The sequence below is a fragment of the Melopsittacus undulatus genome, chromosome 5 (genome assembly GCF_012275295.1).
Source record: "Melopsittacus undulatus isolate bMelUnd1 chromosome 5, bMelUnd1.mat.Z, whole genome shotgun sequence".
NCBI lineage: Eukaryota > Metazoa > Chordata > Aves > Psittaciformes > Psittaculidae > Melopsittacus > Melopsittacus undulatus.
Window position 1 is genome coordinate 79,607,848 of NC_047531.1, and position 24,913 is coordinate 79,632,760.

General features: G+C 40.8%; 1 protein-coding gene across 2 annotated transcripts in view; it reads right to left on the reverse strand.

Moving 5' to 3' along the window:
* Window positions 1-24,913, reverse strand: part of PRR5 (proline rich 5) — a 53,716-nt gene that overhangs the window by 27,014 nt on the left and 1,789 nt on the right. For both annotated transcript variants that reach the window (XM_031053593.2, XM_031053591.2), the window contains 5 exons: window positions 15,484-15,564; window positions 9,074-9,122; window positions 8,335-8,392; window positions 3,074-3,165; window positions 751-891 (listed from right to left, as the gene is read on the reverse strand). In XM_031053593.2, the coding sequence (XP_030909453.1) occupies window positions 751-891; window positions 3,074-3,165; window positions 8,335-8,392; window positions 9,074-9,122; window positions 15,484-15,564 (421 nt within the window). The remainder of the gene's footprint in view (window positions 1-750; window positions 892-3,073; window positions 3,166-8,334; window positions 8,393-9,073; window positions 9,123-15,483; window positions 15,565-24,913) is intronic.

The following is a 24,913-nucleotide window of genomic DNA, read 5'->3' on the forward strand; positions in this document are numbered from 1 at the left end:
GAACTAATTCAGATGGAAATGTAGAGCAAAGAAACATTTTAAAAGTGAGAAACTATATCCTTTTGTTTGCTGTAAATAAAATTGTTTATTAAAAAAAATCACCAGCCAAGAAAATCTCAACTTCCTCACACCCTAAGAATCTGCTTCTTTCTCCCTTCCTTCTGCCTCAACCTTTCTCCTCCTCAACACAAACTCATGCTTCTCTTTAATTAAGCAAAAAAATCTTAAACTTGCTTTTTGCCTGGAATTCCCCACTTTGTTTCTCCTCACTACTACTACTGAAAGAAAAAAGAAATCTAACACTTAAGACAACAGTATCTGGTCTTCATAGTTTTGTATCAACAGCTTTGACAGAATTTGGTTCTAGTGACCAAATATGACCATGATTCAAACATAATCTGCCTAATCCAGATGTGAAGGTTCATATCCAGAACTGCTAATGCAGTAACACACATTTAATGTAAGTCACATTATTACCACATACACTGATCTGCTTGCAAAACTTTGTATTTCAAGGCCCAAGTTTCAAAACAAGTCTTTACTCTCAGGCTCTCTGTATCTTAAGGTGTGAGATCTGAACCTCTGTGGTCTCTACTTTTAGGTATCAGGACCACAGTTAACTGCACAGAAGCTCTGTAATTCTGCGTAAAAAGTGTTCAATGAATGAGCAAAATCAGAGACTGCTTAAGAAGGCTTCAGCAATACAGTACAAGAAGAAAGAAAACAGACTGAGAAAAGTAGCCAATTTACCTGGAGTATTAAAAGCATCTGAATAATAGAAGGTGGAACTCTGGCCCGAGAACGTGATAATGCATCTTCTAACTTAATGTTGAGGGTAATTATATTCCTGAAGTGCAGAAGAGCCAGCTGCCGAACCGAGGGCTCCTTCCCCTTAGAAACAGAAACAAAGCAAGACAGATCATGAGCAGCGTGAAAACGAGTTTCAATATCCTCTGTCAAAATTCCTTCCTCCACTTGTGAGGGATTACAAGAACGGTAAACCTAAATGAAAAGCAAAGGAAACATACAAAGGACACAGAGCAGCCCACAAGTCTGAACAGTGAATTTGATTTGGCAGTAACGAGTGTTGCACACAATGACTGAGCCTGACTGTGTGCGAAAATGGCGGGGTGCAGTGTGGGGGATCATATCTGAGCACAGGATATATATGAATATTTTGTACTTTCACAGCAATGAAAAGTATCATATATGTTTGGTTTGGGGGTTTGGGGTTTTTTGTTTGGTTGTTTGGGTGATTTTTTTTAAGCAATGTTGAAAAACAGGATTTCTATTGCCTGTCAAGATTTTTAGTACTGTCTGGTTACTGTCTTCAAATTACAATGGGAATCCCAACTCAGCCCACCTATGGATCCCCCTTTTCTCTACAGTCTGGAAGACTTTGCTATAAGGCAAAGAGCAGAGCTAAAGTTTCATAATGCATTTTCAAAGATATCTTATTTGCAGTTCAAGAATACATTCTCATGGAAGAAAATCTCACCTGAAGAAAACAATGCTAGGTCTGCCTGCAGAGATTAACACTGCATGCCTTATGAAGGGCTGTAAAACTGTTCCTGTGTCTGGCATCAAGATTTTCTACTTGGGTATATATGGCTGTACATACATATTCTTGCCTGCAGTTATGAGAGCTGACAGGCAAATATCAGCACTTCCAGAAGGCCTGGTATACAGCTAGTACTGACTTATTTTAGTTTGGAATAAAGAAGACTGACCCAATTCCACTCCACCTCACCCATTCCTTTTCACTTTGTTAGCAATTTATACTGAAGGCTGCAAATTTGCTTCAATCTCTGATGAACTGAATTCACAAGAGCACCAGATGGGCTCTTGGAAGTAACCTCAGAACATCAGGCACCCAGATCTATTTGCAGTTGCATGGGATTTAAGGTTCTTACCCCCTCTAAGCTCTTTTGAAAATTCAAGCAATTATTTCCATCTCAAAGGTGAGGAGACTTGTGTTGCTAAATTGCTTTCAAAGGCTTCAGGAACACAACAGTGAAAAGGAGTATTTGATGCATTTTTCAGAAACATCTGAGTTCTAATTTGGTCAAGTGCTTTGGAAAATCAGGTTGAGAGCCTACCTATATCTCTAGGTGTTCAAATGCCTTACATCTGAATTATGTGGAACACAAAATCTCCCATTGTGTTCTAATACCATCTTATTTCTATCATTTTTAAAGTTTCTGTTAGTGAGACACAAGTGAATGGGTGAAGTAGCCCTGCATGTTTTAGAGGTCTTCCCTTCAGAATCAAATTCTGTGTAAAGCTGAAGCTTTTCCACTGAATTCATACCTGTATTATCTGTAAATGGTAATACCATTAACATCCACACAATCGTTTTAGGCATAAAGTCCGCTTGGAAAAATGGGAGAAGGTTTCTGAAGTTTCCTCAAATATGTTTAGGCACCAAGCTCCTACTAAAATCCTTAGGCATATAGGAGCAACTCCAGAAGGTCACTTGTATCTATCTGGTACAAGGATTTCTTTGGGATTTAAGTGACAAACAACACTCTGTAGCCATCACTAAATTAGAAGATTGATCCTTCATCCGAATCAGATCAAGTGGATCTAAAATGACCGTGGTCAAATTCTGTGCCCATGTAAATTGGTCTCACTCCACTGACTATTGCTGTGCACTTACAATAGCATAGAATTCAATCTCAGAAATACAACTCCTTTTCAAAAATGGAGATTCTTCCAGTACAAATTCATATGCAGATATTTAAGTCAACACAGCTCCATTTACTTCACAGTGTGCATATTAGACCTTATCATTCATAACCTTTTTTGACTTTTAGTGTCAGTTGGCAGAAGGAATTACCATCCTCTCTGCAGTCCACTTTGGTTTTCAAAGCTCCCCTTCATCTTTTTCACACAAGCACTTCAAACCTGTTTGCATAAGTAACTTATTTGCATGACATGACTATACAGAACAGCTGCACTGGGAGGTTGGCCCAAGGAGAGAGAGTTAAGGATTGCATCAATCTGCTGATGAACCAGTAAAGTTGCTTTTTCCAGTTTTTCAAGATTCTATAGTAACAGAGTAATTTTTCACCTGCACAGGATAGAAAATAGCCTGAAGCATGGGCAGGACATCACTGAAGAAAAAGTCCCAGGTTTCAGCTAAGGTATCCAGTAGTTTCTGCCCTGCAAAAACACAAAACAAAACAGTGAACTGTTTATGTTGCAATAAGTAACTGCAACGACCAAGACATGTAGGAAACAATGTGAATATGCTACTATACACAAAGATGAATCATGTAACAGCTACTATTAGCAGTATGGAAATAGTATTCCTTTTGTGTATCAGATCATTCAGTATTTGTGTCTTTTCAGGTGATGCATCTGAAGTTCTTAGTAAACTCAAAGACTTTCAGGTTAGAGCTTACTCAAATTTTCTGAGAATGAAGAACAAACAGTAATAGCCCAGGTCGCCTCCTCCTCCTCTTCTTGCAGTTAATACCTTGTGGAAAAGGAGAGCAGTAGGAGGAGGGCACAGCAGGTTAAACATGGAAGCATTCCTGCAGAGAAATCCCTCCCTCACCACTCTCCCCTCTGTCCTCCAACCAGTAAGGCAGCAGAGCAAACCTGGGGAGTTGTGGAGAAGCCTGACAAAACAACTCCTTAACTTCGCTGTGTCTCTGGTTACACAGAATATCTCATCCAAGATCTATGGAAAAAGTGTGTTGCAGTTCTATTTTTTACTGTAACTGTCAAAGGATGCAGTCAAAATCTGGATGCTGGCTTCAAATCTTTGTTCCCCAGAACAGCCTGTGTGACCTTTGGCAAGCTCTTTAGCATCACTGTGTCCCTAATCCAACTGTGAATGGAGAACAATGCCACTGCACCTTCACCAGCAAGTATTATGGAGATATATGCATCACGGATTATGAGGCATTCAAAAAAGACAATATGGCTTATCAGGAAGCAAATTCAATAGTAACCAATCAGTATTAATATTGGTGTCAGAATCAGATACTATTCTTAATTTCTGTATTACAGCATTACTTAGGGACTCAGCCAAGGAATATTTTGCCCAGAATTACACATATATCACAATGAAACTGCATGAAAGCATCTCCTACTCAAAGTTAGCCAAGTGCCAATCTTTATTATGGGATACTTGATCTCCCTGCATTTTTAAGTACATGACAAATAGCACCAGCTCTGGCCCATCTGCAACTCCTGAATTATTCCTGGGTTAATGACTTTAAGTGCTTTCAGTGACAAATGTGGATCACCATGCTATACTGCAGCTGCTGGCGTGTGAACCACGCCAAGGTCTTTGTTTCTGTACGACCAGGCAGGAGTTCTCTCTGTCCTACACACTTGTGTACAAGACTGAAAAGGGTGTTCTTGGTTTCATTTTTTTTCCTAGATTTGCCTTGCATTAAACAGCAGGGAATCTGGTCCAAAATTTCCTAGCAGAATAATAATTATAATAAATACCTGGGCTAGTTTTGGCTGGGATAGAGTTAATTTTCTTTGTAGTTGCTTGTATGTGGCTGTGTTTTGGGTTAGTACTGGAAACAATGTTGATAACACAGGGATGTTTTAGTTATGGCCCAGCAGTGCTTGCACAGAGCCAAGGCTTTTTTTCTGCTTCTCACCCCACTAGCAAGCAGGCTGGGGGTGCACAAGAAGCTGGGAGAGGACACAGCCAGGATAGCTGACCCCAACTGACCCAAGGGATATCCCAGACCATATCACATCATGCTCAGCATACAAACCTGGGGAAAGAGGGAGGAAGGGGGGGACATTTGGAGTGATGGCATTTGCCTTCCCAAGTAACCGTTACGCATGATGGAGCCCTGCTGTCCTGGGGATGGCTGAACACCTGCCTGTGATAGGAAGTGATGAATGAATTCCTTGGTTTGCTTTGCTTGCATGCACAGCTTTTGCTTTACCTAATAAACTGTCTTTTCTCACTTTTACCTTTCCAAGTCTCTCCCCCAGACCACCAGGGGAGAGTGAGTGAGTGGCTGTGATGTGCACTTAGTTGCCAGCTGGGGTTAAACCACAACAATGCTGTTGCATTATAACCTCCATATACTAGTGTCTGAAATATGGTGTTCCAAAGAGGTAAATCTGATCATGAAGGAGAAGCCAAATCCCTCTATGCCTTGAGGGCAGAGTTTTAAAAAGAGTTAAATATGCTAGTTACCCACAAGCTAAGGTTAAGTGGAAACTAAGCCCTTACAAATCTGGCCCTAGATGTGGGTGCCGAACATCAGTCATTTTTAAATCTTGCTGCTGGAATTGCATGAAATCAAATTACTCTGTTGAGATAAACATGCATTTACTATCATACATTCCTTTCATCTTGTGGCCAGCTTGCTTTGTAAAGTGATGGATGTCTGTACAGCGGCTCAAAAAGGCTGCAGGGTGAACTGCCTTTGCCAGGCAGGCCTTTTACAGGGGCCCCTGGAAGAATTCCTATGGTTTGTTCATGATGAACATCTTTCACACCAAAGAATGTGACTTTCATTTCCATTCAAGGATATGTTTGTTTTGACATCAAGCAAAGATCCCTACATTTACCAGAAGCATTTGCCAGATTTTAGGAAGCTGAGTTACTCTACATGCTCATTTCAATGATGCACAGTATAGTCAATTTTGTATGACATAAAAATACATGCAGTACTTTTCACAGTGCTTCTAAAAGCTAACTGAGACTCCTGTGAGAAATATAAGAATAAAAAAGATCATTGTTTCAAAACCCACTGCAGGACAAAAACCCTCTAAGGTGTGCTCTGAAGTGATCATTTTTCACTTTTGAAAACTTCAACACCAACCAGATAGGGAAACTCAAACCATGGGATGTGGGACAGCCTGAGATTTGAGGGCAGGACTGCTGCTGCTGCTGACCCAGACAGGGAGCCCTGCTGAGGATGGAAGCTCCCAAAATTTCTATGCTCCCAGCGTTGTCATGGGTGTTTTGAGAGCCATGGAGTCACTGACTACAGATGGACTCTGCAGTGCTGCTGCCTCTGCTGCAAAGAACACCAGATTCAGCCCTGGAAACTCACATCCATCCACAGCTCCCCAGGCAAGTTACCAAACAGCTGTCTGTCAGAAAGACTTCTGCCTCTGAATGAGATTCTTACATTACAGCTACCCTCCCGAAACTTGCCAGTTTTAGTGAGCTCACATTTCTGAGGGTGGACATGGAAAAAACATGACTGATTTAATCCTCACCTTACCAGGATTTCTGACCATATTTTAAAGGGCAACCACAAAATAATATACTAAGTAAAACCCCAAATAAACATAACAGGTTGCTAAATTTTTTTATTTGGTAAACTTGCTCCTACACTTGAAATCTATTTAGTGGTCTCATATTTCAGTTTTTCATCTCAGCTTTGATCTCAAAATTTAGAGATAGTACATTTTTAGTTTTCAAAGTAGCACAACCAAAAGAAAAATGGGTTGGACTTCAGTAGGTCTCCACATCTAATTTGCTGATTTGATACTTTAAACCCAACTTCCTTTGTGATTTATACAGAGCAGCTATGAAGCCCTTGACATCCTTACAGTTCCTGTATGCTCTGCAAGCTGGTATTTTATATAATGGAAGAATTCTTTGTTCAGCTAAAGAGTGCATACCTTTTGGGGGGTATTCTTTTAATGTGAAACTTGGTGTCTTTCTGCGGTGTTTAGGGCTACTACCTTTTCATCAGAAAAGCTGTGTCCCATAGCACCATCTTAATCTGACCAACTGTACTGTCAGTGATGAAAGGTCACATCTAGAATTTATTGATAGCTGAAACTAATGGAAATAGTTGTCTCCAGGATAAAAATACTGCCTAAACAGCATATTTAGACTAAGTGGCATTATGACTGCAGCCTTGGAAAAGAAAAGATGCACTTCTTTAAAATCACAAGACTCCCCAGAGATATTCAGGCTGTTTACATAGCAATAATTCTTCAAGCTATTCCAAAACCATTTCATCCTTTGATGATATACAGAATAAAAAAATAATTTAGGGTGGAAAAGACCTTTAAGATCAATGAGTCCAATCGTTAATCCAGCACTGTCAAGTCCACCATTAAACCAGGTCCCTAAATGCCACATCTACACATCTTTTACATACCTCCAGGGATAGTGACTCAACCGCTTCCCTAGGCAGCTTGTTCCAGTGCTTGACAACCTTTCTGGTGAAGAAATTTTTCCTAATATCTAACCTAAACCCCCTTGGTGCAACTTGTATGCCTACATCTAGGACAAAACAGTGTATTTAAGCACATCTAGATGCCACACAATAGCATAAGACATGAAATGAGAGTGACTGTAAAATGACACTTTGAGTGGAGGTTATCACAGAATGGTTTAGGTTGGAAGGGAGCTTCAAGATCATCCAGTTCCAATCCCCTTGCCATGGGCAGGGACAACTTTGACTAGGCCAGGTTGCTCAAAGTCCCATCCAGCCTGGTCTTAGATGCTCCCAGGAGTGGGGCAACCACAGCTTCTTTGGGCAACCTGTGTCAGTGCCTCACCACCCTCACAGTAAAGAATTTTTTCCTAATACCTAATTTAAATCTCCCCTCTGCCAGTTTAAAGCCATTCTGCCTTGTCCTATCCCTACATGTGCTTGTAAAAAGTCCCTCTCCAGACTTCTTGTAAGCCCCCTTTAGGTACTGGAAGATCTTATACTGTTATAGAATCATAGAATCATAGAACAGTTAGGATTGGAAAGGACCTCAAGATCATCTAGTTCCAACCCCCGTGCCATGGGCAGGGACACCTCACACCGGAAGCCTTCTTGTTTTCAGGATGAACAAGACCAACTCTCTCAGCCTGCCTTCGTAAGAGAGGTGCTTCAGCTCTCTCCTTGATGTTTACTTCCATAAGGTGACACTTACAGAAGGTGCAGACAGACAAATGGCTCCTTGACCTGTCTAACCCCATTATGTCTACATGAATCCAGAGTAACTCTTAAAAACAACCTACATTATTTTGGGTGTAGCCAGTCACTTCAACTACCTGGGATCTTAGTGCTTAGTTTTTTGTTTATTAAGAAATCTCAGTCTATTTTTCCACTTTTCCTTAATATTGAGCAGGCTATAACTGAAGGACAAGGAAGCCTCCATGCTGCAGTTAGTCTTCTACTTTCTTTCTGCTCCTCTAGGCAGTCACCTCTCCTTGATGAAAACCAATGGGAACTCCAAGGCAGGACACAACAAATTGCAGGAACAAAGTGATAAAAACTAATCCATAGTCCCAGAAAGACAGTGGAATGCATTACACTACCTCCAAAATGCATTTGCCAAAACTCCTGTGACAGATATAGGTAGCTATGCCAAAATCCAAGTTACCTTCATAAAACCGGATCTTGTCCCTAAGGATCACCATGCCTTTTGTGAGCAGCTGATTCTGTAAAATAAAATACAGACTACCTTTACTCAATTCTGTACTTCCCTACAGCCATCACATTACGCATTTTGTTCTTTCTTAACTTTTGACAGTGAAGGGGGTCTTTTGTTTTAATGATCACTCATTAAAGGACTCCTCCTGTGTCTATCTTGCTTAAATCACTTGAGACACTTGTCAAACATTGATATAATCACCTACTGATTTCAGGATACAGTACGTATTCTGTGCAGTACAAAGTGCTTCTCAAACTTCAAATGGCTTACCTATAAAGCATGTACAGTCTTAGAGAAGCAGAAAAATACTGCTTCAACAGATGGCATGTACATACTGCTAAATGTCTTTCCTATTTATACTACAAGGAACTTAACTGATTTACTCAAGAGCTTACAATTTTAAGCTAAAAGAGAATGGCTGAAAGTCTACTGAAAGACAGCAATGTCATACACCAATACAGTGACTGCACAAATCTATTCCATGGTTTGGGCTTCCACTATCTAACTAGATATACATTCATATAAAATTCAAATCTCATTAGTCCATAAAAAACACAACCCAGAGAAGTCAGTGGACATCTCTGAATGCTTTCAAGGATCTCCAGATCAGCATTTAGAGTGTGTGAAATGATTTTGCCCAGCAGCATATTAGGAAATCTGATTTAAATTAAAGAAGACACATGCCTACCTGTAGATATTCAGTGAAGAAGGATCCCAATTCTGTTTTCAATAATTGCCTGCATTAAAAGAATAAGAAAAGGTTCTGCATAATTGGAAAATTGTGTTAGCTATGAGCTGCATGGAAAAGGTGAGGTCACTAATAGCAAAATATTTTCATATGAACACAGAGCCAGTCAACAATGCCTAACTACAAATAGAGCAAACAGGTTCAACAATACCAAGACTCCCAACCAGCATTCTGTGTGATCAAAAACATCTGCTTTTAGATGGCTCAGTTCCACAAATACATATGAAAGAAATTAAGATTTGACGAAAAGAGGATGCTTTCCCTCCTACATTTAATCCTTTTACAAATGCTGGAATTGTTTTCCTGCTGTGCCTGGCATTGCAGACGTGAGAGAACTCCTGGTGCTCTCTGCCCATCTGTGGATCTAGGCCAAAAACTGAGCACATGACTTGTCTGGCATGTTCAGAGCCAAAACATCCCTGTCCTGCTTGAGGCCGGAAAGAAGAGCTGTGTCAAAATATTTAGAGAGAAACCCAAAGCAGGATGACAATTCTGTGGGTTTGTTGTGGGTGTGAAACTTGGCCAGTTTCCATTGAAAGGGTCATGGTTTTACACTCAGGAGACTCAGAACAGCTTAAGTTTCATACACTTTCAGTCAAAAAGCAGGTAGCAATTTAACAGCTTAGCTCTGCCTTTTATGACTCCTTGACGCTAAAACCTACAAAGCAAACTCAGTGAGCAAACCAAACTTGCAAGCAAAAAAATTCCCACAAACAACCCTCAAATTTAAAAACAGAATTCAATCTGATTCCCAATCCCAATGTTTTATCCAGGTAAAACTCACAACACATTGCTAAAAAGCTGTATTTATGTCTCAGACATTGGATCCTAGATATACTTCTCTGTACTCAGGTTGCTATTTAGATGCATAAATGAGATCTTGGACCAGTAGTACCAGCTGGGTTTTCTAAACACATGAAAATCTGGCCTGGAGCTCCTTTGAAAACCTCACTCTGTGATCATCTCAGGTCTCACAAAGAGTGATATCAAATTCAACTTAAAATATATATACCTACTTCACATAGGGTAGTTATGTAAATTATTGTTTCAGTAGCATGTTATCATCTATCTCTTTGGGTTATGTCTTTAACAAATAACTAATCAAGTTTTTTAAGTAGTAAATAAATACATGTGGTTTAGTTAGTCCAGCATATCTATACACTATATGAAAAAGTCTGCAGGAGCTAGATCTGATGTTTTTAGCACCACATGCTTCAGAACAGCCTCTTGAGATCTGAAAGTTCAGGGAAAAGAGAAGCAGGTCATTCTTTAGGAGGCTGAAATACAGTATCTTATTTATTTATCTATACTGACCTCATAGCACCCTATGGAAACACTCCAGGCATAAGTGAAATAGAAAAGAAACAAAAGGAAGGAGTTTTTCAGGTGCTCCTAAACATCAAATTCCTTTTCAGCTAGAGACAAACTATATATGGACCAAAATTTTCAAAGCCAGCTCAGGGTTTAGCCATAGCTCTATCCACGAACAGTCATTGTATGGCTAGGTGCCTTGGTCTGCTCTTGCAGCATATGGGAGAGGACAATTCCTGCAGTGCCCAGAGGCTCCATCCTCAATGTTACCCACTGACAACCCCTTGGCAGGGGTTAAAACTCACTTCCCCCAAAGACTGTTAAAAGACATAAAGCCTTAAGAGTATGTCAGCGAGTACAAAAATGCTACAAATTGTGGAACGCTCACTCAAAGTGAAAATTTACTGTCTAAGTGGTGTGACTTTTTTTCTGAATCACAAGCAATGGCAATGAAGGATTTTCTCACTTTGAACATGAATAATAACTATTTTTAGGGTTAAAATAACAAGAAAGTTTTTTTTCAGTTTTGAATTTTCCTATGATAAAGACAATTTCTTCCCATATATTTCTTTGTGCCACTGATTCAAAAAATCCTGATACTTCATGCTGACAGGCTGTGCTTAATCTTCTACCCTCTCCTCAAGCTAGCAACTCATTGAAGGCTAGTCCCAGATTCCTCATTGTTTTGAACAGGAAATTTGCAAATACCTTCTCTTTTCATATTTTAGGTTCTACTGATAATTCCTGGTATTTAGGGCAGAAAATACAAAATTATGTTCTACTTGTCCAATAACTGGTCCTCTGATAAAATCCCACCACATTTCCATTTTTTCAACTGTAAGTGAACTAAACAACCCCCTTGTAGCTAATTATATGCACTGGACTGCATCACACCAACCAGTACTTAGCTACATTAGCATCTCTATTTACAGGGTAGAGGAAGAACTGACAGCACAATTCATGCGTCTTGCTTTGTGAATCCCTAATAACACAGCTACTTCATGCTACTTAATTTCTAGTGAAACAGTGAGGCCCTCAGGCCACTTCAGAGCACTGGTGTTTGATGTTCTCTGCACCCAGATTCATTTCAGATTCATTTAAAAGAGATTCACAACAAGACTAGATCCAAGACATTGCTTGTAATTTTGTTTTCTCAACCTTGCAAAATTTCTCTCAACAACAATCAGCTAGGTTGTCCCCTGTCAGATCTTGGATCATTCAGATTACTGAATAACCATAGATACACGGGCATCATGATAGAATCCAGGTAAAAATCTGATTAAACCTAAATGAGATCCCTGATCAGATAGAAGACCTCACTTCAAGCACATCTGATTTCGAAGCCAGTCAAGGGCTCTTATGAAGCTTTTCTGTCACTGGTATCAGGTCTTTGCCTGAAGTTTAATGACTACATAAATTAAGATGATAATATAAATTCACATAAAATATGATAAAATAGCTCCTGGGTTTTCTGTAACCTCCTGCTGCTGCTTCTTTGGTTCTTTTTGAAATTGACTCTTGCAACATTACTCAGAATACAAAGTCTAACATTGTATAATATCTGTTAAATAGAACTAAATTAAGCAAATACAAACAAGTGATTTTACTAGATTTGAACTCTTGCTGCGAAAGAGGAAATGCCACTAAAATGTGCTTTGCTTGCATCAAATCAGTATTCTGAAACTCAGAGAAGAGGCAGCTATAAATATGTATTAGCTTTAATACAGGACATCCGGCTTCCACTGTGTTTCCCTTTCCTTCTTTTTCTTCCTTGATTTACAAGTGGTGTAAATAAACACTTTGAAATGACATAAGGTATATGAAATGAAAAAGGAAAAAACACTATACAATTCCTATACAATTACAATCACATGTACCAAGAAAAACACTGAACAGTAAGTATATACATATAGATTTTTATTACATGACTTTTGAATCAGTCCCCTATTGAATCACCTAGTAAGGGCTCATAAGAAGTAATGTACAGCCATACACTGGTGATACTCCCATTTACTAGAGTATCTTCTCATCACTTCACTATACTTCACTAGCTTTAGCAGTTATTCAGGAGTTACAGTAATATGAGAGAGACACAAATCACACACTGTTTTTTGGTAATAGGGCTTCTGAGAGCTATGAAACTCCATATTTAAAGCCACTTTCCAATGCCAGAAGAGTGCAAATGGAGTCAAAAGGCATTGGTGTACATGAGTAGCAGCTTTTGAGAGTCAAATCTAGAAAAGTAAATGTTATTGTACAGATTTGTACCCATTGATGTTTTCTTAAATAGTGCATACATACCCAGGGTCCAAAGCTTCGAGATGTGTGTTCAGAAAAGCAAGTTATACATATTTGTTTGCACGTATGTGACATGCAATAGTTGAATATACGTGACATTCCTGAGTCAAAACAATGATGTGCAAATATTGCATGTTTAAGCTAACTGTTTAAATATTTACACTTGGTCTGTGAGTCAACTTGGATATTCATTGTTTAATTATGAAAGTATCCCAGAATATGCTGTAATTAAAGTGGTAAAATAACTTCTTTTAGTCCTGTAACTGTTGGAAAAGTTACTGTTTACCTGAACGCTTCTGCACTCAAATTCTGCCCAGCGGAAATAATGGCTATTTGTTTCTTTCCATTTATGTACTTGTGGGGAAAATGCATCTAAGGCAATCATAAGGCAAAATACACTTATTCCAATTCTGAGGTCATGTTTATGAGTTGGATATTTTTGTATTCAATAATAACACTAACCCAAAGAAAGTTATTTTGAATTAAATAACAATAGCAGTAAGCCAGATATTTTTGGCTTGTGTCAGATCAGTATTTCTTGGTTATGTTTTGAGCTGAATTTAAGTGAGGCAAAAGGGCTTTGTATGCAAACAGTCAGGAGGCCTTAAAATGTTATTGACTGTGATTGGCAATAAAATGAAGCAAACACCAGGAATGCAGTAGCTTCTGGCAAGAGGCCATGGCTGGGCATGTGAACAGGCATGCTTAAAAAACACCACTACCATGCTCTATTTAGAGACAGATCTTTTGGCTGTTGCATCCTGTTTGCTCACTTGCAGTTTTCTCAGCTTAACTTTTCTATGAATGAAGCAAGCAGGACACACACGAGAACATAAAAACAAACTCATTGTCTCTGAGCGAGTGGACAGCTTTTGGCAATAAATTAGAAGGCTGCTCAGGCCAAGTTGGACACAAGATGGAACAATCTCAAAGCAGAAGTAGAAAAGAACCAGTCCTGAAAGCCACACTGCATCTCTCCAAACACTCACTCATCCCAGGACAGCTACGCTGCTGGTGCCTCATTTATGACTGCAGCTTGCTAGTTCAGTCTAGATTTCACAGTATTTTGTCCACCAGCTCAGGTAATGCACCAGGCATTCCCCCAGAAATGAGTGATCAGCTGAGGTAACAACAAAGCAGTGTTATCCTTACCCTAACAAAAAGAAATGGGTCTATCATGTGGAAACAAAGCCCATTATAAAATGGAAAAAAGAACAGTCTATTTGTAATGTCTGACTTCTGTTTGTTGGTTCATACAAGACTGTATTTGTCTCTGTCACATCAGCAGATAATTTTTCCTCTTCTGTCCCTCACCAGCAGATGAGCATCCTGAGGCAAATCCACTGGGCCAGGAAATTTCAGCCCAGAACCATCTTTTTTTGTCATTCAGATAAAGCTAAAGAATCCTAACTGCACTTCCAGTAACAATGATTAACTATTATTCCAATAAGTAACTTGAAATGATTGATGGATCATGCTAACTGACAGCCATCCTAGAAAAGCTATTCTTTATATGTCACTTTCTCCCCAGAGAAGCAAGAAATAGCTAGAGAATAAGTTTCTTTTAATTTCAAAAAAGACAGAGGGAGCAGGAAAGAGAGAAATCACAAACTAAATGCCATTCGCCTGGATATTTCCACTAACAAAGGAACCAGACTGGGCCAGCTGCTCCAGACTGAGAACCAAACAGGGAAAGATAATCCCAGAATATCTGGATATTCTGGGGATATTGTCAGATTCTGGAACATAGCTTGAGTGGGAATAAGCAGTAAGGGAAAGGGAATTACTGAGGCTCTTATCTGAAGACAGCTAGGAAGGTAATAAGCTGTCTGTCTTTTGGAAGTGCATCTGCTTTCCTACCTTTATTCTACAGTGTTGGGCATTGGGCCAAATTTGTAAAATGAAATCTGCTACACATTGCCCTTGTCAAGGAGAGAGGGTTTAGTAAGCAACAGTAAGCGCTAGAAAACATAGTAAAAAATGAAGTGCTGTAAATCCAGGTATCAGCTTATCGCTTGGTAAGCTTATCTTTACAATTATAACATAAATAATTTGAATGGTAGGATTTTCAGCTTCTCTCTTGGGTTTTTTGGGTTTCTTTTTGGTTGGTTGGTTCGTTTTGGGGCTTTTTTTGGTTTACTTTTTCAGGATAAAGAGTACCCATCATACATCTCACTCCTATTTAGTCTGTTGCAAATGGTATCATCACAGTATGAGAAAGAAGTAGGAATCTTAAACTATGTTACTAAGGTCACTGTGTTGAGAAGACAGCTTTATAACATTTACAGCATATTTAGCTTGTGCAGAAGAAGCAGCTAGATGTTAGGGATTACCAGGCTTTACATCCTTTGCAGATGAAAGGGAAGCACTTCAGAGATAGGCCTGACACCTATAGAAAGGGCAGCATTGTTGCAGCAGAATAGGGCTGCATTACTAGAGGGGTCCCCATTTTTCTTTCCTTAATTTCAATCTGGTATGTCAAGACAGATTGAAACAATCCATCCTCCTCACATCTGAGTTTCTCTCTTGCCGAAGGAGGAACTCAGCTCCCACTATGCAATGAGGTGTTGATACACACATCAGCAACAATGCACTGAAGCCAAACTGACAATACTGGTTGAAACTATCACTGGGAAAAAAAATGCTGTAATACTGCTGTAGGAAGCTTTCTAGTGCAAGTGCCAGCAGACAGTTCTGTGCACAATGGCTAAAGACACCTTGTGTAAAGGCAAGTCTCTTACCTGACTCCTTCATTGAGGTTGTAAAGTTCATGGTCTGGAAGACCCTTACGCTGGAACACCGATATTACTCCATTGTGGATACTGAAAGAGGACATCAGGAATCATTAGCACTCAATCACGTTTTAGAAAGGTATCATTTCTGTAATAAGTCTAACATCTCTGCCTAGGCATTTCAGGACCTTTTAAAAGTCATAGATGACTGTTGGTATCCCATCTCAGATGCCTTAAAGGGAATTACTGCCTAGAAAATAGATGGCATCTTTGAAAATCAGTTCTTTTTGATTTGTTCCAACTTCAATAGTTGCACATCTGAAACTACCAGTTTCAATATTTATTTATTTTAGGTACTTTAAGCATATTAAGTAAACTTCTTATATATATTTTATGCTAAGCATATGTTAAGTATTTTAAAGTTTAGTTTTGCCCCTATGGTTCACTACAGATACAAGTAACAGCTTCACTATGAAATCGGTGATGATATTCCTGCAATTGTGGCATATATTTGTCTGAGCTATGGTTACTTGATTTACTTATCAACAAATCAGCATTTATCCAGGCTAGACACTATACCTGAAGTTTAACCCACGATACAGAATCAATTTAACGGAATGCAATCTCAGGAATGGTCAGTTCTTAAAAAAAATATAAAAGAAACACTGGACAATGATGAATTTTAAGTCAATTTAACCAATCTCTCATTTACTTTCAAAAATTAAACAAAAAAAACGTATAATTGGTTACAAAGACTGATTCCTATCACCACTAACTCGTTTTTCAAAGATGCACACTCTTGCTTCAGCTAAAGGAAAGGAAACCCAAGGCTGTGCTAAAAGAACAAGTCTAGAGTTTCTAACACAGACAGCAAGAGAGGCAGTGATATGCTCAGCATAGGCCAACCATCTGTCCTACAAAAATGTTCCCTTTTCATTTTCAATGCCATTTTTAACTGTTCTGCAGGCAGAAGTTGCTTAGAGGTGATGACTTTCTTCTGCAAGCAGATGCAACCAAAGACAGGACTGAAACCACAAAATTCTCTAGCTCAACAGAAAGTCACATACCCAACACTGCCTGTTTCTGGGGCACATGGTCACCAGCCCTGTAAATTCAAGGATGCTCAATGGCAAAAGTCTTCAAGGTACTCTAGGTATTTGGCAGTCCACAAGCTTAGAAGGAATGCTTACCAGTCCCATGAACTGAACAAGGCTGCACCTCAAAGTGCACATGCACCTCAAAGTGAGCATGGGCTTCAAGATGAAGCTCTGAAATGCCCTTGAAATACATGTGACACAAATAGTGTGATTACACACCTGCTTAAATCACTAAGCTTAGGTCTGGGGACAGTGGTAAAGAAATGCTAGTGAAAGGTGAGACCAAACCTGTTTCCAGTATTAGTAGAAGGGAGCAGAAGTCTTATTCCCCTTCCCCAACACAGTGCCACCTTTCATAGCCTCACAGCTTTGACTCCAAAAGGAAAGAAGATTCATGTGGTCCCTCCATCTGTCAGCCCAAGACTCCTTCACTCCTGGACCTGCCTGGGAACTTCTACCACATTTAACTATGGAATGGAAGTTCCAAAACCATTAAGGTCTTTCAGGTTTCAGCTGGCATTGAGGAGCATCTTTCAGTGACCAAGAACATACTGCAGGATAAGCCCAGCCTTCATTCAACATGTACACAAATGCTTTAGCTTCCTGATGATAGCACACAGCCTTCATCCACTCTACTGTTCATACTACTGCTACTCAGTTTCCAATATGACAGCCTTTACTAAATTGACCATTCCCACTGCTGGCAGTGACATCAAGTTATTTCATTTCTGTCTGACCCAGTTACCCCATGTATAAAATAAAGATGATGGCACTGATCACTAAAGGGTATTTTAAGATGTATTCATGAAAATCATAACAATGAGTGTGATTACCAACAGCAATATTACATGCCATCATTGTTGCTGTTTTTCCTTCTTCCCTCAATCCTATCTACAAAGGGAAAATACACATTTTTGGCATGTGGCTCTCCCTCTTCAAGGTTGCAACTGAGGAGATGACATCTTAAGGCATATTACAAAAAAAAACACACGGAAGAAGTCTTCCTGCTCTGTGCCATATCTCATTCTGCGTGTCTCTCATTCTGCATGCCTCCTCCCAGCCTGTACTCCACAATAGCAAGGAACAGCAACAACAAGCCTTAGGGACACTCGGGGAGATGTATTTAGGAGCCACCAAATTAAATCTCACCCCTAGAACATCTACTGAAAAGATTTTCCAAGAATGAGAAGCTACAGCATGTATATTCCTCCTGGGGATGCAGTTTTACCAGTGACTCCACAGTGTCTTTTTTCTGAGCTTTGCATCTGACCTCCCTCTGCTCACACTACACTGGAGTATGGTGCAATGAAGCAGCAACCAACTTTGGAGCAATAAAAAGCAAAACAGGGACCAGATTTGCCCATCCTGGAGGTACCAGGATTTGAGGTTGCCCAGTCTTGTGAAGAAGAGCTAAAGGTGGCATCTGTTTATAAGGTCTCCAGAGGGAGGAAGCCTGATTCCTCCTGGTGAATGAGCTTGGTCAGCTCTGCCTGGTGTCAGCTCCAGGGCCAGATGCAGCCACAAGCAGCTGCTCCCACTGCAAGGAGACATCACTGCAGGCACTATGCCGGGCAGCAGTGGAGTGTGCCTGGGGACCTCAGGTGCCCACATTAAGCCTTCCCAGGTCCACGATAAGACAGCTCCTTTCAATGCTTGCTGGGAGCTGAAGACTGGGCTGGAAGGTAAACCCAATGCTATGCACTGAGAGATGTGAAATGCAGGCACACAACAATGCCGAAGAACAAAGAGATGTACTGTTAGACAAGCTCAGTCACATTCATCCATGGAAAAAGGAAATTAAAAGTGGCAGGTGAAGGCTATGACCTGCTGAGGAGAAATGCATATGCAGATAAAAATAGGAACCACTATCTTCTTTTTTGCTCCTCTGACAACATTTCCAAGGTGTTAAGCATTCCTTCTGCCATGACGGTCCCTCTTTCCCCCCCCAAACCCCATACTCAGGCATACACATATTAGTGATCTAACCCAGCTTATTTTGGCTGGTCCAAACAGCCACACTCAATTTAAGATTATTTGACAATTGGCAGCTAAATGTCTCTGGTATATGGTGAAGCGATTTGGGTATTTTAGTATTGAGCAATATGTGAAGTACGATTAATGTAGTGAATAAAACAAGCAGTCTTTACACGCTCTTCTGGTTCAGAAATGAACTTTGCAATGTTCCCTGCCAGGCTTGCGCACAAAAGAATGACTAAATATCTCTCCTAAAAGCCAACGTGCTCTCTCTCCTTCTCTCTGGCACTCCTTTCTAAACAAGAGGGAGGTTTTCTCTTTCCAACTTAACAGGGCCATTATTATTCCTCGAAGAAGTAAGAGAGAGCAAGCTTTTTTAACAAGAATGAAGGGGAGAGGTTGTGAGCATTTAAGTTATTGCGTGTGTAGTAGAACTGCATACATAAAACATCCCCACGGTGATCTTTTAATCTGCCTGGGATCTCCCTTGTCTGGAAAACAAGTCTTGGCTTCGCTACACTGACCACCTGCCTTTCCTTCCCATTGCAGACAGTCGTGCTTGCATGCAAGGTGCAGGCATACAGACATCTCAGGCTGCAGGTGATGTGCGAATGCCACTGTAATCTGGCTCTCCACACCTGCAGAAGAGGCAACAAAGAGGAATTGGAATAACCGGAATACATCAGTGGCATAGCTGGTGTCAGGGTAATAAAAAGCTAGATTAAATCTTCCTACTTACCTTAAGCTAATGAAAAAAACAAACCCAACCCTTACTTAAATCAAAGTAATGCTATGGTTTCCATAATGAGTGATTGTTTAAAAGGGTTTAGTCAGAAAAGTAAAACCTTTTGGTGTAAAGAAAATCTGAGCTGCTGCTTACACACAGAAGTCCTGCAAGATGCTTGAGGTGGGTGGATTGTCTTTATTCGTGCCTGTGATCAGCCTTCACTGAGGCTTAAGACAATAATGTGTGTAATTAAACTTTTATTTTAATAGTTAACCTGAACTAAAAATGCCTTGTAAACTCCCCTCTGTAACTCTTTTACAACATGAAAGTTAATAATGGGTGCACTCATGCACTGACACTATGCTGAACAACTTCCCTGTAACTGTTGTGTGTGTAAATGTTTGCACATGAATACACCACTTCAGAGGAGACAAAAAAAAGCCCAAAAGAAACACTCCTCTCAAATCAGTTCCTGAGTTGCCCATGCTCAGTACTGAACAAGATTCCAGCCTCCACTCAAGACCAGACGTTACACTGTATGGCCAGGGTTTGCTGTATTGTACCAACACACATCTTCCACGGAAGCGCAGATGTAACCTCCTACTCCTGCAGTGTTGCAGTTTCTCCTGCTTAAGAAAATACACAGTTTCTAATATTTCTCCCCCCAGTATCTTCTGCTGGAACATGGCACACTTGGAAGAAATGAGCACCTGAGCAGTGCATCTTTGAAACAAGATACAGCCCCTTTCACACTGCAAGAAAATGCAAACCTCCCAGTTGCAGGACTACGGTATTTCTTGAAAGCACAGAACCAGTTCATCAGCCAGCTCCTCAACTGGTATGAATAAGGTAAGTTGCTATGGAGGTATTATTTAACCTGAGTCCAAGCAAAAGATATATTGTGCAGGCAGCTTTCCATAAAAACCTATGCCACAGGTCACTCTTGGTCTGTAGACTATAGCTGGAAGAAGACATTTTGATAGACTAACAGCAGGGCAGAAAGAAGCCTTTGAGGAGGCTTCCACAAGTCACTGGGTAGGCATGGAAGAGGCAGCATGATTAAAGCAGGCTGGCTGTAGGAAGAGAAATCAGGATTAGAAAACTGCAGACACTAGGGTTATTTTGGGGGGTTGCCTTTAGAATTAAGACAAAATGTCAGGCAGCTCCAGCAATGTATTGAATTTATCCATTCCGCAGTGTCCAAAGATTGCCAGAAGAAAACTACTACAATTAAGAAGGCACTCAGAGCAACAAAAATCAATCCAACAGCCTAAGACACTTCACCTCTTTGGACACTCATTATAGATTTGCCTGATACTCCAGAGGAGGTGGTTGCTCCAGGACTTAGTATTCAGCTGCCTGAAATATGTGGAATGGAAGTCCAGCACACCCAGTGCAGACCTTCCCCACTGTTTGCTTCAGCATTAAGGGATCTGGGAGGTGTAAATTCCCCCCAGGCACAAAGTTGGATGCTCACTGACAGCACTCCCAACCAACCTAACAGCATGAACACGAAGACAAGGAAGGTGAGAATTATTATTCTGATTTTTGCATAATAGAAAATCACTGTCTATTTAGCTCAATACCACCAAAACACACATTCCTCTTGAGTGTCTAATTGTACATCTGGACATCACTGCCTTCTGTGGGTGGGAAGCTGGCTCCCTCTAGCACTTAAGTACCACCCACCCCAGTTCTTCACTGACTTTTCTTAGAAGCCAAGAAGGAAAAACTGTTGTGAATAAAACACCATTTTCTGCCAGGTCAGAGTCAGTTTGTCCACAGAGTTGAGGAACAACTAAAAAGTTGAGCTCACAAGTCTCTGTCTGAATCCTGACCTTCTGGTTTGCTTTGACCATGGCCACAGTCCTCCCAGCTCAGCATTTCCTGACACAGCAGGAGGAGCAGCCCACATTTTCATTTGTGCACAACACACAGGTCATTTAGGGTCTCTAAAACACTCAGTATGTTTGTATGCAAACAACATGGGTAAAAATATCATGGTGGTTTTTATTTACTGTTTGCAAATTCTCCCCTTTCCAGAACTCCAGGTGAAGTCCATGAGCAAAAACAATGTTGTGTGAATAGTCACATCCTGCAAGTACTGGGTAGTTAAAGGCAACATTCTCATTTTCAAAAGGAACTAAGTGACTTAGGCTTCATTTTCTCTGAACAGTTATGAGAATAGCTAATTAACAATAATTAACCTGATATACTTCCTTGAAGTATTAACCTGATAAACGTCCTTGAAGGCACTCTTGTTCCAGAATAAAGCCTCATTTTTCTGAATTAGCTTAATCCAATAGGGAAGAGACCATTTCCAGCACAGCTTTGGTCCAGCTGCAACTCCACAGGCTTTCCATGTGGCCCTGACCCTTTCAAAATCAGCTTGCAGCTGCTATATCACTTATGTTTCTGAAATTTCTACCCAAGGTAAAGCAATCTGCAATGAGGAATAAGCTGCAGTTATGCACTGGATCATACAAATGAAAATAAGCTGGTCCACAAAACTCCCATCTTCAAAGAGTTTGAGAGGAATTAGTTCACTAACTTCACCAACTATAACCACTACTCTTGCATATGAAGAAGTTGAGAAAGACAGGTAAAGGGACTTCCCTGAGGTGTTACTCAGAGTTAGTATATCTACAGAGCATAGGACTAAGGAGATTTTGGCTTCCAATTACACCTTCATTCAAGCAAGTATGAATATGTCTGGAGGGCTATGGGGAGCAGCAATTCTCCACCACCACCATCACCACTTCCTATTACTGCAGCAGAGGCTGACATGTTCCATGGTGCTGTGGTAGCTTGACCAGCTGGCAAATCCCCTTCACCCCCCAACAGCTTAGCTCTGTTTGCCCCCCATGGACACATACAGCCAAATTTTCTGAAAAGAGAGCCAAATTAAGGGTTAGGAAAAAGAATGTGATCCTGACACAGGCAGAAGTACTTCAAATTATTTAGAATCATAGAACCAACTAGGTTGGAAAAGACCTTTAAGATCATCTAAATAAACACTAAATATTGGAAGAAAGAAAATTTCCAAGTAGAAATCACAGATGAATATTCTGGTCTGGAACTTTTTTTTTCTACTAGAAAAGCCTCCCTGTGATCTAAAGAAACATTCATTTTTAATTAGAAGATGAAATGTGGCTCCCATGACTGTAAAATTAACTTTACAGAAAGTTGTTGTGCTTATAACAACACTGTAAAAATTAGCCCAAACCATAAATCCATATGCCTCCTTGGATTTCCCGCTGATCTCACTAATGTCACAGGCATCTCATCTGTGTTTTCTTCATCTTTTCCTTGCTATCTCCTACTCCACGTTTCTGTGAATTTTCTCCACTTTCTTACACCAAAGAGGATGCAAGTGCCTTTGACTAGAGGCTTTGCACAGCACAACTCACACAGTATCAGCTCCTGATTAGGCATTCTGTGCTAGCTCAGTCAGAATGAAAACCTCACAACGGATTTTATTTGCCCTGAGAAGGGCCCCCCTGGCTTGCAAACTCAAGATTAAAAGCCCTGGGTTTCTCAGTCCAATTGGTTTAGTCAGCATTCAGCCCTCATTTTTTGCCTGAAGCAGAAAAGAGGGGGAGAAAAAGAACTGAAGACAATGCTAGTGAAAAAATGTAAGCTATTTTAATCCAATGCAAATTCTGTGAGCTGTAACGAAACTGTATTGTTCCACTATGTTGCTGTTGGTTGCTAGTTAATGTGCTCTGCTGGTGTGTTGCTGTACAGATCTTTTGGGGTTCATGGGAAAGGAACCTCAGAAAAAGCTGTGATATAAAATCTAATTCGCATAGTAGCACCATAGCTCAGCACTGATTTCCTTTTGATCTAATAGTGTCAAGAAGTTTCACAGCAATTTTTGTTTGGAGGTGAAGGAAAGAAATCGGGGAGAAAGAGACCTTCCTTGCTAGTACTGAGTGCTATGTGCCTCTTTCACACTGAACCCTGCGATTAAGTCCCCGCAGTCTGCCCTCCCCTGCTGTCAGAAAGCAGCAGGCATCTTTTGCTATAAACAGTCTGAGGGCTGAGACCGGTATGAGCAGAGAGGAGGTGGTGGAGAGGACACTGCTCGGCAGCCAGACTGCAGCCACACACAGACCAACTGCAGAAGGGGAGCCGCACATCCCATCCTCCTCAGACAAAGCCCACAGTGGCAGATCTGCTACCTTAGAAAAGACCCCACCAGAGCAAAACTCTGGCTCTGGAGCATTCCAGCACAGTCCCTAGCAAGGCCAGAGGCAGCATCCTGTCTCATCCTCACTCAACCTCACATTTGAGCATGGGATCAGCAGTCTCATGTGGGGCAGGGCCTGCCATGCGGTTGTGCTTTAACTCTCCCCACATCAGTTTTGGTGAATTTGGTTCAAAGCCTCTTTCAAAAGCAGATACACACACGCCACACCCAGGCACAGCTGCTGACATTAGGCAAGAAACCAGCAGACATTCAAATATAGAACAGCTAGGCTTGGTGAGAGGGAAAAGCTCTGCTGGTGCATCTCGACTTCCTTGATCAGAAAGCTCTTGTGCTCGATATGGCACAGAATGAAACAGCACAGGCAATCCTTCAATTTGGAAGAACAAATGGTCCCATTAACAGAAGTACAGTATGCTAGTCCTCTCTTGGGAAGCTTTAATTTTGCAGGGTGAAAATAAAAAACCTTCCACAACCCAAGATTTCCAAAACCCAACAGAGATTTCTGGTGAATCAAAGTTTAGACACCCAGTTTCTGACACTGACATTGTGATCTCACCAGGAGAGATGAATACTGACTCCCCTCAAGATCAGACCCTGTTACACGTGCCAAGATGGACATGCTCTGGTGATAGGCAGGAGCTACAGTGGATAACTTCTTAATACAACTAATCCAACATCACTTAAGCCCCAGCTTTCCTGAGGATAAGCTCCAGTTTTACAGACTGTAGAATATCTGAGTTTCTTAAAACCAATAGAGGATACAGGCCTTTTTGCACCTGAAAGAATTACCCTCACTCTCTCTTCCACTCAGGACAAAGGCTTTCACTCTCAAATAAGTAATAAAGGGCCTTTGCCCATGCCGTGCATGTTGCTTGTAATCTGCCATCCTCACCATAGCTTTAAGCAAGAGTCAGTGCCGAAGTACACAATGCCCACTTGACTTGCCACTGCAGGCAGCACCAGTCTGCCCTACCAGCACTCCCAAGATGTCTTGAAGGCCCATGCCACCAAACAGCAGGGATGGCCCAGAGATCCCTGTGCACAGGCAAAAGGCAACCTATGGCAGGAAAGCACAGTTAGGCCTGAGTTCATACAGAGCAGTGACAGGATGACTTGCAGACACCTATACCAGAAACAAGCAACAGGAGAGTTGTCTAATCATTTGGATGAAACCTGCAGATGTCTAGCTCAATAGCTGTCAACTGTGTCTAGCCATAGCTATACCTGACCTGTCTAAGTAAAAAGTAAAGCCCCTACTCCAGCTCATTTAGGAAATCCCTCTGTTTTGACTGCCTGTAGTTCTCTCCTTTCCCATTAAGCCCAGTAACTGACTTGCTCTCCATTCACATTTGAATCCACAGCCCCCTCCCCACAAGCAAGACCTGGAAATGCTAATCCATGACAATAAAAGCTGTCAGCACACCATCA